Here is a 15115-nt window from a genome sequence, read left to right on the forward strand (position 1 = left end):
AATTAGAATGATAAATAAAATAATAATTAACTAAGTAAATGGGATACATAAAATAAAATTTTTGCAACACATGATAAAGAGCTAATTTACTTGATAATGCTAATAAATTAATGAGAGAGATATGCCCATAGGAAAAAAATTTAAAAGGTCAATAAACAGACAGAGAGGCTTAACCTCAGTCCTATGTAAAAAAAAAAAAAAGAGGTTGCCATCTAGTCGATTCCGACTCATGGCAACCCCATGTGCGTCAGGCTAGAACTGGGCTCCATAAGATTTTCAATGGCTGATTTTGGAAGTAGATTGCCAGGCCTTTCTTTCAAGGCACCTATGGGTGGACTCCAAGCACCAACATTTCAGATAGGAGCAGAGCTAAGGTGGCAGCTAGGTTTGCCCCACCCGGGGACTCCCCAGTCCTAGTAAGGAAACACGAACTACAGCAGTCACAGCAGGTTTCCTGGTCAGGCTGGAGGAGACGGAGGTGGTAGCGGACACCAGGTGAGGGCCGGGCCTGCCGCCGCAGCTGCCAGGAGTGAAAACTGCTGAGCGCTTCCAACAGGAAGGCTGCCGGGATCTGCCTGAACTTTCACGCACCGTCCCATGGACGAGGATTCACCTGGTGGGAATGTTTCCTAGACAGCGTAGCCAACAAGCACCCACCCAGCAAGAGAGCTCTCAGTGGCAGCAGAGCCTGCAGCAGGACCCTGGGACAGACAGTCTCTGACCACGAGGACTGATACAGAGCCGAGCATGACACAGCTGCTCTGTCCTGGGGCAACGGGCAAGAAGAAGGAGCTCTCACACTCCCGTGTGGCCACGGGGCCTTCGCCCCTGAACTTCAGCACAGATGTGCTGGTCACTGGGCCGTTCTGTCTCTGTATCTGGGGACAAGTAACCACTGAGGCAGTGTTCCTACAGCCATGAGAAGTCGGCTTTGAGCTCCTGGGAAGGTGTTTGTATTACAGGTAGACAGGACACAGGGCTCCTGGGGGACAAACCCTGTGGAAGGTGCACTCACCACCGATGAGGACTCTGGGTTTGCTCCTTCATCCACCTGATGGGGGAGGAGGCTGAATAAAAGGTGCATTCTACAATCCAGGGAGGCTCTGGGTGGTGCAAATGGTGAATGCACTCAGCTGCTAACTGAAGAGTTGGAGGTTCGAGTCCAGCCAGAGGTGCCTTGGAATAAAGGCCTGGCAATCTGCTTCTGAAATATCAGCCATTGAAAACAGTCCTACTCTGACACACGTAGGGTCGTCAGGGGTCGGAATGGATGTGAAAGTAACTGCCTTTTTCCTACTCTCAAGAGACACTCCCAAACGATCACCCACAAACCCAAAAGTTTTGCATTGAATTGTGTCTCCAAAAGGATATGTTGAAGTCCTAACCCCTGTCCCTGTGAGTGTGACTGTGTTGAAAACAAGGTTTCTCTCTTGTGATCCGTTACCTTAAACAGTGGGTTCTAATCCCTTCTGAGTGGTATCTTATAAAAGGGAAGGACAGACATGGAGACAGAGCCACACACGGGACACCATGTGCGGATCGATCCGTCCAAAAGCCAAAGAACGCCAAGGATCACCGCAGCCCGAGAAGCTGAGACAGAAGGGTGGACAGCTCCTCCCTGAGCCCCCCAAGAGGAAACAGCTCGGCCAAGACCCAGATGTGGACTTCCGGCCTCCAGAACTGTGAGAAAGTTAACTCCTGTTCTCTCAAGCCGCCCACTTTCGGGTACTCCGTTAAGGCACCCCCAGGGCACTGAGACGCCACGTTGTGGGGTGTCTGAGAAGCAGACGCTGCCCCTGAAAACCTGTGAAAGCCACACAGTGTGGGACAGGTACCTTGCTGGGTGGGAAGTTCAGGTCAATGGGCCCGTCACCTGGTGACAAAGATCCTCTAAGTCTGGTTATGGAATCACAGGGATGGGAAGCTGCAGCGGGCAGTAAGGCCCAGAGGAGGCTTTGCAGCAACCACGTGGCTCGGCCCCAGTGGCCATCAGACCCTGCCCCTCCCCTTCCTAGGAGAGCCGTTGGGGAGTCTCTGGACCGAGAGTCACCCAGGCGACCCTGGACGAGGCGGATTCAGAGCGCCACCGCTCAGAAGGATGTAGAAATGGAGTCGCCGAGGGCGTCTCTGTCCACTTGTGATGATGCTCCAACACAGGGTCGCAAACAACGGCCCCCAGGCCACATCCATTTGTCAAAAAATTGTTGCCAGCTGCTCTTGCACGACAACGGCAGAGCTGAGCAGCCATGACAGAGACTGACCGCAAAGGTGGAAATACTCTCCGGGCCTTTGCAGGAAAAGTGTGCCGACGGGGTCTAGCACTGTCACCCACACGAGCATTTGGGAAGCCCCCCGGGAAGTGATCTTTTCTGAGTGGAGGGCAAGGAGATGCTAACCGTGGGGAGCGGTCATGGAGGTGGAGATGCTCCAAGTAGAAGGCCCACTGTCAAGAGAAGAGTCGACACGTTTGTGGAAATAGGCGTGGTCCGGTGTGTTCCAAGAGAATGGGGGACAGTGGGAGAGAAGGTGGGGAGGTGGTAGGGCCCAATGGTGAGCTTAGTGCTGCACCCCAAAGGCAGAGGGAAGCTGTCTACGTCTGTCCCTGGGCCTGGACACAATGATTCCATCACACCGAGGTGCTTGGTGGTGGAGCCTTTAGACAGTGCAGTGGGCCACGTCAGGGCCTTTACCAGGAAGGCTGGCCCTGGGCAGGGGGCTAAGCGGCACCCTTTGTGACCCAGCTCTGCCCTGAGTCTCCCCAAAGCCCTCTGGGACACCCTAGTGGACTGTGGCTCCACACCTCTGATTCCTCACACCACTTAGAAGCCACCGGTCCTGACACCACCGTGATTATGGTACAGAATGCACTGTGGTCTCCTGTGATAACAAGCTCATCTTCTCAAAATGCCCTGGTGACTGTGAGGGGCCCTATTGGCAGCCCAGCCTGTAAGCCCCCTTGTTGTTCTAGAGGAATCCCAAGATAGGTGGGCCGCAGGGTCCAGGGGGTGGCGGGCCCCCTCTCCCTGATGCTGGGCTGCAGGCAACACAGCAGCAAAAGAGAGGAGGAAAGAGCCGAGTCTGGCTCATCCTCCTGCGTTCTCATCGCGCCCACCCAGGGCTCTGTGGCCCGGGGCTGCTGGAGCCTGTCCCCACGAGACAGAAAGAACAGGGACAGCCCCCGGGGATGGGCGGGTGGGGAGGGAAAGAACGGCCACACACGACAGTGTGTCACGGGTTCCACTGTGTCCCTCAGATACGTACTGCAGTCCTGGCCCCTGTAACCGTGGGTGTAACATAAGGTGAGCCCTTCCATGATGCAGTCTGATGTCACGCAACCAATCCAGCGGTGGCGGCCACGCCAGTGCAGGGTAGGGCCTCAACCCAGACGTTTCTGAGTTACAGAAAGAGCGGCATGACCACAGACACACACACAGACAGGCAGGACACACACCATGTGACCATGGTCCACAAGCCGAGGAACCAAGCCGTTGCTGTTGTCAAGTCGATTCCACTTCTTAGGGACCCCACGTGACAGAGTAGAACTGCCGCATAGGGTTTTCTAGGCTGTCATCTTTACGGGAGCAGATCGCCAGGTCTTTTTCCTGCAGAGTGGCTGGTGGGGTCAAACCGCCAACCTTTCAGTTAGCAGCCAAGTGCTGAACCCTGGCGCCACCAGGGCTCCAAGGAAACAAGAAACGCCCACAGTTACTGGCAAGGAAGGAGTCCACACGGCCGAGACCCTGCTTCGGACCCCTAGCCTCCAGAACCGTGTGACAATGGCCGCCCCCTTGTGGCATTTCTGTCACGGCAGCCCTGGACACAGGCCCCGGAGACCTGACTCACCGACGCTGGTGGGGAAGAGGTCCTCGTTGTTGATCTGCACCTCGATCCAGTCCATCAGCAGGTCCACGTACTTGGGGGCGGACAGCGCCGTGGGCTTGCGGAACTTGTGCTCGTCCTGCCAGCGGTACTCGTACTTGGGGCCACCTGACATGACCGGACAGGACTGCTCCGTGCAGCCGTCGCTGACGGTGCCATAGATGAGGTTGACGCGGTTGAAGAAGTCCACCACGTGCACGGCCACCCAGTCGTGCAGGTCCTCCCCCGGGGGCAGCTGCACGGCCAGCCGCAGGTCCAGCCCCGCGTTCAGGGACGCCTGCGCCCGCTTGTGCAGCTCGAACCGCTGCGTGCCCGGCTCGAACTTGCGCTTGGGCCGGAACGTCTTGTCCTTGTTGAAGACTTGCTTCAGGAAGGGGTTGGACATCCTGGGGCTCCAAGGCTCAGGGCCTGGAGACGCGTCCCAAGCACAGTGGCCAAGAGGCGGCAGGAAGTCCACTGGGGCCCGGGCTCCTCTCTGAGACCTGGAACGAGCAACAAAGGAGGAGTGATGACCGGCCGGAGGCGAGGGTTTCCCTGGACGCTCTGCTCTGAGCACACAAGGGACGCGGCATGTCTCCCAGGCCTTCTGGTTTTAAAAAGGTTCAGCCCCAGTGCGAGGGGCAGTGGTGGCTCAGCCGTAGAAGTCTCGCCTTCCACGCAGGAGACCTGGGTTTGATCCCTGGCCAACGCACTTCATGCGCAGCCACCACTGCCTGTCCCTGGCGGCTTGTGTGTGCCTAGGTTTCAGCAGAGCTTCCTGACTAAGACCAACGAGGAAGAAAGGCCTAGTGATCGACTTCCGAAATCAGCCAGTGAAAACCCTACGGATCACAGTGGTCTGATCTGCAACCGATCATAGCGGTGGCGGAGGACCGGGCAGCGAGCATGGGGTCACGGTGAGCCGGGCCGACTCCACCATGGCAGCTGACAGCAACAACCTCACTGGACTCCGGAGGAAGCAAGGAGGCTTCGGCATCACAGAGGCAGAGGCGTTGTTGAAGACACAGAGGAGGGCTGTGCTGCCAAACTCCCAGAAAACGAAACGAAAACAAAGCGCCGCATCAATTCCAACCCACGGCGACCCGAGAGGACGGGGCAGAACTGTCCCGAGGGGTTTTCAAGGAGCCGCTGTGGATTCAAACTGCCGACCTTTTGGTTAGCAGCTGAGCTCTTAACCACTGCGCCACCAGGGATCCTTAAAAAGGCACCTTTCCTAAGAAGTCTGTTCTGCAGAATTGAAACACCTCCCTCCTTCCCTCTGCGTATTACTGGCACAACTTGAGTAACACTGTGCCCACCGTCACGTATGAGGAGCCCTGGTGGCGTAACGGTTAAGTGCTCAGCTGCCAGCCAAAAGGTCAGCGGTTCAAACCCACTCAGTGGCTCTGCAGGAGAAACAATCTGCTGGCAATCTGCTCTTGTTAAGATTAAACCAAAAACCACACCATTGCCGTCGAGTTGATTCCAACTCATAGCGACTCTGTAGGACAGAGTAGAACTGCCCCATAGGGTTTCCAAGGCTGTCATTTTTTTTTTTGAATTGTACTTTAGATGAAGGTTTACAGAACAAACTAGCTTCTCATTAAACAATTATTACACATATTGTTTTGTGACATTGGTTACCACCCTTCACGACATGTCAACAGTCTCCCTTCTTGACCTTGGGTTCCCTATTACCAGCTTGCCTGTCCCCTCCTGCCTTCTAGTCCTTGCCCCTGGGTTGGTGGGCCCCTTTAGTTTCATTTTGTTTTATGGGCCTGTCTAATCTTTGGCTGAAGGGTGAACCTCGGGAGTGACTTCATTACTGAGCTATTAGGGTGTCCGAGGACCATACTCTTGGAGTTTCTCCAGTCTCTGTCAGGCTAATAAGTCTGGTCTTTTTTTGTGAGTTAGAATATTGTTCTACATTTTTCTCAGCTCTGTCCGAGACCCTCTATTGTGATCCCTGTCCGAGCAGTCAGTGGTGGTAGCCGGGCACCATCTAGTTGCGCTGGACTCAGTCTGGTGGAGGCTGTGGTAGTTGTGGTCCGTGAGTCCTTTGCACTAATCTTTCCCATGTGTCTTTGGTTTTCTTCATTCTCCCTTGCTCCCAACAGGGTGAGACCAGTGGAGTACCTTAGATGGCTGCTCACAAGCTACGAAGACCCCAGACGCTACACACCAAAGTAGAATGTAGAACATTTTCTTTAGAAACTATGTTATGCCAATCGAGCTAGATGTTCCCTGACACCATGGTCCCCACAGCCCTCAGCCCAGTCATTCGGTCCCTCAGGGAGTTTGGATGTGTCTATGGAGCTTCCATGACCTTGCAAGGCTGTTATCTTTACGGAAGCAGATTGCTACATCCTTCTCCTGCGCAGCCACTGGGCGGGTTCGAATCGCTTACCTTTCGGTTAGTAGCTGAGCGCTTTAACCGTTGTGCCGCCAGGGCTCCTCTGTAAGTTAGAGTCTAGGAAAACCTATGGGGTGGTTCTGCTCTGTCACATGGGGTCGCTGTGAGTCAAAATCGACTTGACGGTACCCGACAACAACTCTTGTCTTTACATTCACTTCCCCCCACGACGTCGTCAGCCTCCTGGAAGGAAGGTCTAGCAATATTCATCTTTCCTTGCTTATTGTACTTCAGGTAAAAGTTTACAGCTCAAGTTAATTTCTCATACAAAAATTTATACACATATTAGTTTGCGACATTAGCTGCAATCCCCACAATGTGACAGCACCCTCTCCCTTTCCACCCCAAGTCCCCTGCGTGTGTGCGTTCGACCAGCTCCTGTCCCTTCCTGCCTTCTCATCCCACCTCCGGACAGGAGCCGTCCATTTGGTGTCCTGTATCTGACTGAACGAAGAAGCACACTCCTCAGGGGTACTTTTTGTTTACAGTCCTGTCTAATCTTTGTCTGAAGAGTGGGCTTCGGGCATGGTTTCAGGTCTGGGTTAACAGTGTGTCGGGGCCAGAGTTTCGGGCGTCCCTCCAGTTTCTGTCAGACCATTAAGTCTGGTCATTCTGTGTGAATCTGAGTTCTGTTCTACATTTTCTCCTGCTCTGTCCAGGGCTCTGTTGCGTCCCTGTCAGGATGGTTGTATCATATGCATCTTGATATTCCCCATCCCTGGTGCGGTAATAGGAATGTCATAAACGCACTGAATGAATGAATGAATGAATGTTTACTGTTAACCTAAATATTTTCAAAAAAACAGAAAGGGCTTCAACCCCGCTGAATAGGGCAGTCAGTTCCGGGGTGGCCTGAACTGCCAGCTGGCACATCCCGACGGCCTCAGAGCAGAAGACGCTGAGGGACGGGGCCGCAGACAGCCAGAGCAGCACCACGCCCGCGTCTGACACCAGCCTCAGGGCACCCTCCGGGTCCTTGCTCATACGGTGTGAAAGTGTATGCCATGAGGTCAACAGTGCCACAGGTCGTCCAGGTGGGCTGACTGGCAGCCCCAATCCTGACCCCCAGAACCTGTGAGTGTGGCCCTGTCTGGAAAGAGGGTCTTTGCTGCTGTCATGTAGTTACGGAGCTCGAGAGCGAGAGACCACCCTGGATTATCCAGCGGGCCCTGGGACAACGACAGTGTCCTTGTGAGAAACACGGAGAAAAGGCCCTGTGACGACGATGCAGGCAGAGACACAAGTCCGGCCCTGCCTGGAACCACCAGGAGCTGGAAGAGACGAGGATGGATCCTCCCCTGGGGCCTTCAGAGGGAGCGCGGCCCTGCCGATGGCTTGATTTTGGACTTCTGGCCTCCAGGACTGTGGGAGAATGACTCCTTAGTCTGAGTCTCTCCCACGTCCACAGAGCGAGGGGGAGACCCCAGGCTCAGCCATGTGAGCAGTACAGACTCTTGGCATTAAAAGACTCCTGAGGGGAGACAGACCCTCCAGCTGAGCCCCGAGAGGCAAGGGAGCCCACAGCTGTGGGGGAGGGTGGGGGCCACTGGGCACAGCAGAGAAGGAGGGGTTTCCTTCTACCCTCAGGGCGTGGAATGTTCCACCCTCCACCCCATCTGACTCTTCTTCCGGAGCCCGCTGGGCTGGGCCCTTCCTGCTTTCTGCACTTCTCCTTCTTCATAAGCACCAGGCTTGTTGTGGTTTGTGGGGCAGCCTCCTTCCTGCTCTGCCTGGGCTCCAGGTCATGTTGGCCTCGTGCTGATCCTCAGCCAGGGCCAAGCTCACAGGGAGGCTCAAAAAACATCCACTGGGAACAGAATTTCAAATTCTCATGGAATCCAGACTTTCTGGACCCACGGAGGCTGGATGAAACTATTGCCCTGAGATGATCTTTAAACCTGAAACCAAAAATAGCCCCTAAAGTCATCTTTAAATCCAACAACTGCCGTGCAGTGTATTGCTTTCACATGGCCCTTCTAGCCATGGTCTTGTAACTCCTACAAAATGTCGGGGTGGAACTATGCAAGTAAGGTGTTTGTGGCCCACCAAGGAGACCAGACAGTTCTGCTAGTGCAAATAAAGTGCATGGAAGCGTTGCAGGGGTGGGACACGCAAGTAAGGCGCATGGAACCCTTGTAGGGGATTAGTCAGTTTCGCCATCATGCTAGGCTTAAAGGGAGTCAATCCCAGAGGCTGGAGACGGAACCATCAAGAAGAAGACCTAGGAGCAACATGTGTCCTTTGGACCCAGGGTCCCTGCACTGAGAACCTCCTAGACCTAGGAGACAGAGAGAGCTGTAACACCAGAGATGGTGCGAGACAGCAGCACTGGATCAACAGGTTAGGCTTGCCAACCCACGGAGCAAGAGAGCTGAGCGCCTTCGGGCAGCAGGCTTCCTGGTGGAGTGGGAGCCTCCAGGCACTTATTGACAGAGTAAAGAACTTTGTGACGCTGGCCCGAGCAGGGCAGAGGCCAGGCTGAGGGCAAGGTCTGAGGGCCGAGAGCTGAGAGCAAGGGCTGAGGGCTGAAGAACAAGAAGAAGCTGTCCTGACTGAAGGACTGTATCCTGAGTTGTTCCTGTTACTTCCAAGTTGATCCTGACCCTGAATTGTAACCTGTTACTTTCCTAATAAACCCTATAATTGTGAGTATGGTCTGTGAGTTCTGTGTGGCCATTGCAAGAATTGTCAAACCCAGTAGAGAAGTAGAGAGTGCCATGGGAGGGACAGCTGGTGTCAGAATTGGGAAAAAGGTCAGAGAGTGGAGGCATGTGTGACCTCTGCCTCACAGGAATCAGCCTTGGACTGACGGTGATTCTCCTCCCCCGTCGTGAAGTCAGACGAGGAGGTCTGCTGCCGCCACGTCATTTTCACATAACCGTCCAGCTTAACTAGCAAAGACTGTCTGCTGAGCTTTGTGCTCTTTTAAAAAACTTACTATATGGGATCAAACTGACAACAGCAACTCAAAAGGTCAGATAGGAAGCTTAGTGGGCAGTGAGCTTATGTTAATGGAGGAAGAACAAATAAGAAAAGCAGGGTGAGAAGGGTTGCACCGTTTGAAGAATATAGTCAATGTCACTGTACTGTATACCTAGAAATTATTGAATTGGTGTATGTTTTGCTGTGTATATTCTCAACAACAATAAAAAAAAATTCCTTGTGTGATGGCTCGAATAAGCATCCCCATGTTCCTTGTTCCACCAGTGCCTCCACCCCTCGTCTATAAGACGGACATGCTGTGACGGCTTGCATGTTGCTGTGACACTAGAAGCTGTGCCACCGAGATTTCAAATACCAGCAGGGTCACCCATGGTGGACAAGTTTCAGCGGAGCTTGCAGACTAAGAAAGGCCTGGAGATCTACTTCCAAAAATCAGCCAGTGAAAACCCTACAAATCACAACAGAACACTGTCCCATACAGTGCTGGAAGATGAGCCCCTGAGGGTGGAAGGCATTCAAATACAGCGACCACAACCAGGGAGCCGCGCAGACCAACGATCGTGACGATGGCGCAGGACCAGGTAACGGTTTGTTCTGTCGTGTGTGGGTCACCACGAGCCGGAGCTGACTCGGTGGTAACTAACAACAGCGACAGCAGCAGCGCAGCCGCGTCCCTCGCCACACTAGAGGGCGTGGCATGCAGAACCACAGCCCCCAAAGACGGCCCCTCCTAATCCCCGGAACGTGTGAAGATGCTTCCTTCCACAGTAGAAGGGACTTTGCAGATGGATGAAGTGAAGGACCTTGAGACAGGAGAGGATCCCGGATGACCCAGGTGGACCCAATGGCATCATCCACTAAAACCCATTGCCTTTGAGGAAGATCCCCAAGACTATGGCCCCCAGATACCCTGCTGACTCTGAACTGAAACCACCCTCGAAGCCCCCTTTTGACTCAAAGGCCTATAAAGCTAACAGTAACACATGCGAGGAACGTGCCTCTTAATTCAGCCACATAGTGGAGACCAAATGGGCAGCTCCTGCACAAAAGCAAGATGAGAAGGCAGGCAGGGACAGGAACTGGACGAATGGATACAGGGAACCTGGGGTCGAAACGGGCAGCGTGATGTCACAGCTTGGGGATTGCAACCAATGTCACAAAGTAATATGTGTACAAAATATTGAATGAGAAATCAACTTGAGCTGTAAATTGTCACCTAAAGCAAAATTTAAAAAAAACAAAACAAAACACTGCTGTTGAGCTGATTCCAACTCACAGCAGCTCCATGTGACAGAGCACAACTGTCCCATAGCGTTTTCTAGGCTGGAATCTTTCTGGAAGCTGTTCGTCAGGCCTTTTCTCCCTTGGAGCCTCTGGGTGGATTCGAACTGCCAACCTTTTGGTTAGTGGTCAAGCATAAACCATTTGCACCACCCAGGGACCTCTAAATCACAAGGGACCTCGTCAGAGGGCGGCAGGAGGGACAGAGTCAGAGGAGGAGATGTGAGGACGGAAGCAGAGAGAGAGACTGGAAGATGCTCTGAAGACGCAGGAAGGGGCCACGGGCCAAGGAACGCGGAGCTCTAGAAGCTGGAAGAGGCTGGGAGATGAGTTTCCCCTGGAGCCTCCGGAAGGAGCCAGCTGACACCCAGATTTCAGCCCCGTGAGACCGACGGCAGTCTGTGACCCCAGGCCTGTGCAGTCAGAAACGTGTGTGGCTTTAAGGCACAGAGCTGTGGGGACCTGAGTCGCAGCCACAAGAGACTACACAGAGGCGCCGAGAGGAAAAAGCCCCACGGTATTCACAGAGAACCAGGGAGGCGGGGAGAAGCACTCACAGCTCCCTACAACACCACCCAGGCCCTGGGATGCCCCTCACTCTGCTGCTTCACCCCGAGGTCTCCCTCCCCCTCCCCACCCAGAGGCAGAGCCGGCCCATTCTTGGCCCAGCTGGGGGCCTGGGGGCTGGAGGGGGGACTCCAGGCTGTACAAACTGCAAAACCTGAGCTCTCCCACCATGGGGCTGGACGAGCAGGCCAAAGACAGAGGGGCGGCGACACCCTCGTTAAAAGGGAGGGAACCACCTCACCCACACCGGGGCAGCTAGAGTCAACGAGGGGGACAGTCACAAGTGGTGACGAGGACCTGGAGAAAGCAGACCCCTGTAGGAGTGTAAGACGGGGCAGCCAGTACACAAACCCGTGTGCTCCTTCCTTAAACACAGGACCACCATGTTGCTGGTCCTGACTCACGGCGACCCCATGTGTGCAGAGCACAACTGCCCCACAGGGTTCTCAAGGCTGGGACACGTCAGGAGCGGGCCACCAGGCCTTTCCTCTGAGGCGCCTCTGGGTGGGTTCGAACCATCACCCTTTTGGTTGGCAGCCAAGCATTGAACTGTTTCCACCCCCAGAGATGAGCCAGCATTCCATCCCTAGGTATACACCCAAGAGAAATGAAAACAAACATCCACACAAAAACTTGTACCCGAATGTTCACAGCAACACAAGTGACAGCAGCCAAACGCAGGAAGAGCCCAGCGTCCATCAACAGTGACAGATAAACATGACGTGGCCCATCCACACGATGGAAGATTCCTCTGCCAGAAAGAGAAACGAAGCTTGATACGCACTACGACATGGAGGAACCTTGAAAGCATGTCACCCGGGGGTAGAAGCCAGACCCAGAAGGCCACCTAGTGCCTGATCCCACCGATATGAAATGTCCAGAACAGGTGAACCCACAGAGACAGGAAGTGGGTTAGTGGTTGCTGGGGGAGGGGAATGGGGGTGACTGCTGATGGGCATGGGGTCTCCTTTTTGGTGGTGAGGATGTTCTGGAACCAGACAGCGATGCCGGCACGACTGTGTGAAGATACTATAATCACCGAACTACGCACTTCAAAAAGGTGACTTGTCTGGTGTGTGACTTCTAGCTCCACAGAGCTGTTACTGGGGCGGCGGGGGGCGGTGTGTTCTAGCACAGCAAGTCCTGGCCCGGCCTGCCCAGGCACCTTACAGGCGGAACCCCAGACGGCACGAATATCATGAATATCATGTCTCCGGCTCAGCGTCGCTGTGTTTTACTGGGGCAGATGTAACGCAGCCACAGAGCAGCACAAGCCCAGCGGTGCGGTTCAAGTCGCGGACAGCACACGCCACGTAAGGACCGCCGCGGCGCCCGGAGAGGCCGCCTCCACTCAGGAACAGGATGGACGCGTGGCCGTGCGCCACGGCCAGAAACTCCTCAACTTCCCCCAGGCCGTCCCTGGGGCCCACAGCCACCGGGGTAATTTCCACCTCCTTGTTAACACCGGGCTAAGGGGGGATTCCAGTAACCTTGGGAGGAAAGCCACATCCCCATTTTAGAGACGAGAAAACTGAGGCCCAGACGGGGCTTGTCCCCCTCAGCGCTGCTGACACGGGGGCAGATCCTTCTCTGGGGTGGGCCGTCCTGTACACTGTACGGTGCTGAGCAGCATCCCCGGCCTCCACGCACTCGATGCCAGTAGCACCTTTCCCATATCATGACAACCACAAAATCTCCAGACATTACCCAGTGTCCCCTGGGGGCACAGTCACGCTGGCTGAGGACCCCTGGGTTAGAAGATAATGGCTGACCGCTATTTGTTGTTTAGCTGCCATCGAGTGGATTCCGGCTCATGGTGACCCCATGTGTGCACAGTAGAACTGTGCTCCATAGGGTTTTCAGTGGCTGATTTTTTGGAAGTAGAGTGCCAGGCCTTTCTTCTGAGGCACCTCTGGGTGGACTTGAACCACCAGCCTCTCGGTTAGCAGCGGAGTGTGTTCACTGTTTGCACCACCCAGGGACTCCTGCCAGGCACCGGGCGGGTATCACTTAAATCCCGAAACTCACGTCCAGCAGACATGAGTATCACCTTCCTTTTGCCAAAGACAGAACGAAGCAGAGACGTTACATCTCTCATTCAACAAGAGGCCGACCGAGGTGGGCCCAGCCCGGTCCATGGTGCAAACCCACCAGTCACTCTGTGGGAGAGAGATGTGGCCGGCTGCTTCTGTAAAGATGACAGCCTTGGAAACCCTGTGGGAAAGTCCTACTCTGTCCCATGGGGTCGCTCTGAGTCAGAATCCACTCAGTGGCAATGGGCTTGGTTTTACGCTCCTTATTCAATTAACAGCTACCTCGCGAACACTTACGGCAACCGCAACACAGTCAGCCCGCCGTGGCCTCGGCTCCCGCCATCTGTTTATTTCAGGGCCTCCCTGTTAGCGGCTGAATTGGGCCCCTCAAAAAGTTAAATTCAAGTCCTAAACCCTGGTAGCTGGGAACGTGACGCTGTTTGGGAAGAGGGTGTCTGCAGACGTTATCAGCTAACACGAGGTCACAGCGGAGTAGGGCGGGTCCTAACCTCTATGGTGTCCTTACAGAAAGAGAAGAGACAGATGCACAGAGGGAGGACGGCCACATGAGGAGGAGACGGAGGGGGAGTGACGCAGCCACAAGCCCAGGAACGCCTGGAGCCACCAGAAGCTGGAGACCAGGAAGGACCCTCCCCCGGAGACTCCGGAGGGAGCGCGGCCCTGCCCACACCTTGATCTCGGACTTCTGCCTCCTGAAGTGAGAGGATGAATTTCTGTGGTTTTAAGCTACGTCGTCTGCGGTACTCTGTCCCAGCAGCCCCAGGACACTAAGACACTCTCCTTTGACAGTTTGGGAGGTCAGCCACCCACGATGTCACCTGCACAGGACAGGCTGGGGGAGGCCCACAGCTACGCAGGACAGTCAGGAGCCAGACAAGGAGGCGGGTGTGGAGGGTTGTCCCAGGACCTCCCCAGCCTTTGTCCAGCCAGTGCCCGCCGTCACGGCAGGGACACAGTCACTGTGGGCTGACCTCCGGCCTTGGGAGGAGACACTGACTTGGTCCAAGTGTCCAGGAGAAAGGGACAGTGCCCAGTGACCTCGGCCCAAGCCACTAACAAATCTCTCTGGTGGGCCGGTCTTTCCCGCCATCTCCTTATCCCCCCTTCAGGCACCTCACAAAGCGATTATTTGTGTCAAAGAGAAACCAGAGAACAGAGCGGGGCGGCGGGAGGCGCTGGCGAAGTCCCTGCCGGCGCTCCTATCAGCTCTCAGAAAGGGAAGGAATTTTTGTTGTTGTTTTTAAGTGGAAGTCATTGTTTTCTGAAAAACTTCCTGATGTGCCCGTCAAAAGTAAACAGTTTTCTTTCGGAAACAAACGCGCAGCTTCCCCAGCTAAGAAAGGCTGGAGGGAGGCCAGGGTGGGCTCCCGGGGAGGTGGCCTCCCTACCGCTGCCCCCCCCAACCCTAGTTACCGTTTCTCTCTGCTCGTCTGAGAACACTTCCAGGGGCTGCACAGTGGGGAGAAGTTCAGACAAGCTTCTCAGAAGTCAGTGCCGGCCCTTTGCTCCCCTACTCTTCCCACGGACAAGACGTCAGGGGCACTTGGAAACTTCTAGAATGACAAAAGGTAAGATGACAAAATGCCCCTGCCTGCAACGCACACACACCCTTTTTTTTCCCCCGGAAATAAAACATAGTTCCTCTAAGCAACCAACCGCTGTGACCCTTCCCTGGCCCAGGCCCAGAAACGCTGGGCCACAATCACCCACTTCCTTCCGGGGGCCCTTCACATCCTGAGGCTCTCCGCCATCATCACGGCACCACACGCGGCCCTGCCGCTCTGCACCTCAGACGCCTGTCCCCGAGGTTCCAGACCCCGTGGCGACCCTGGGTCCCAGCCTGGGGGCCCCGACATTCACCTGGAGGACGCACACAGCCCAGAGTCTGTCCCATGAGAAAAGGCCACCGCCCAAGTCTTCCTTACCTGAATGTTTCTTATTTTGTTTTTTGTTTTTTAAAGAAAGGCTGTATGTAATCAGAACGTCTCTGGACCACAGT

General features: G+C 54.8%; 1 protein-coding gene across 1 annotated transcript in view; it reads right to left on the reverse strand.

Annotated features, from left to right (window-relative positions):
- MOB3A (MOB kinase activator 3A) overlaps window positions 1-15115 on the reverse strand; it is a 25634-nt gene extending 10519 nt beyond the window's left edge. The window contains exons 1-3 of the mRNA XM_004378499.2: window positions 15042-15115; window positions 14530-14669; window positions 3844-4361 (exon numbers count right to left, since the gene is read on the reverse strand). Coding sequence (XP_004378556.1) covers window positions 3844-4264 — 421 coding nt within the window. The 5' untranslated portion in view covers window positions 4265-4361; window positions 14530-14669; window positions 15042-15115. The remainder of the gene's footprint in view (window positions 1-3843; window positions 4362-14529; window positions 14670-15041) is intronic.

The sequence above is a fragment of the Trichechus manatus genome, unplaced genomic scaffold, assembly GCF_000243295.1.
Source record: "Trichechus manatus latirostris isolate Lorelei unplaced genomic scaffold, TriManLat1.0 scaffold00057, whole genome shotgun sequence".
In the NCBI taxonomy this organism is placed as follows: Eukaryota; Metazoa; Chordata; class Mammalia; order Sirenia; family Trichechidae; genus Trichechus; species Trichechus manatus.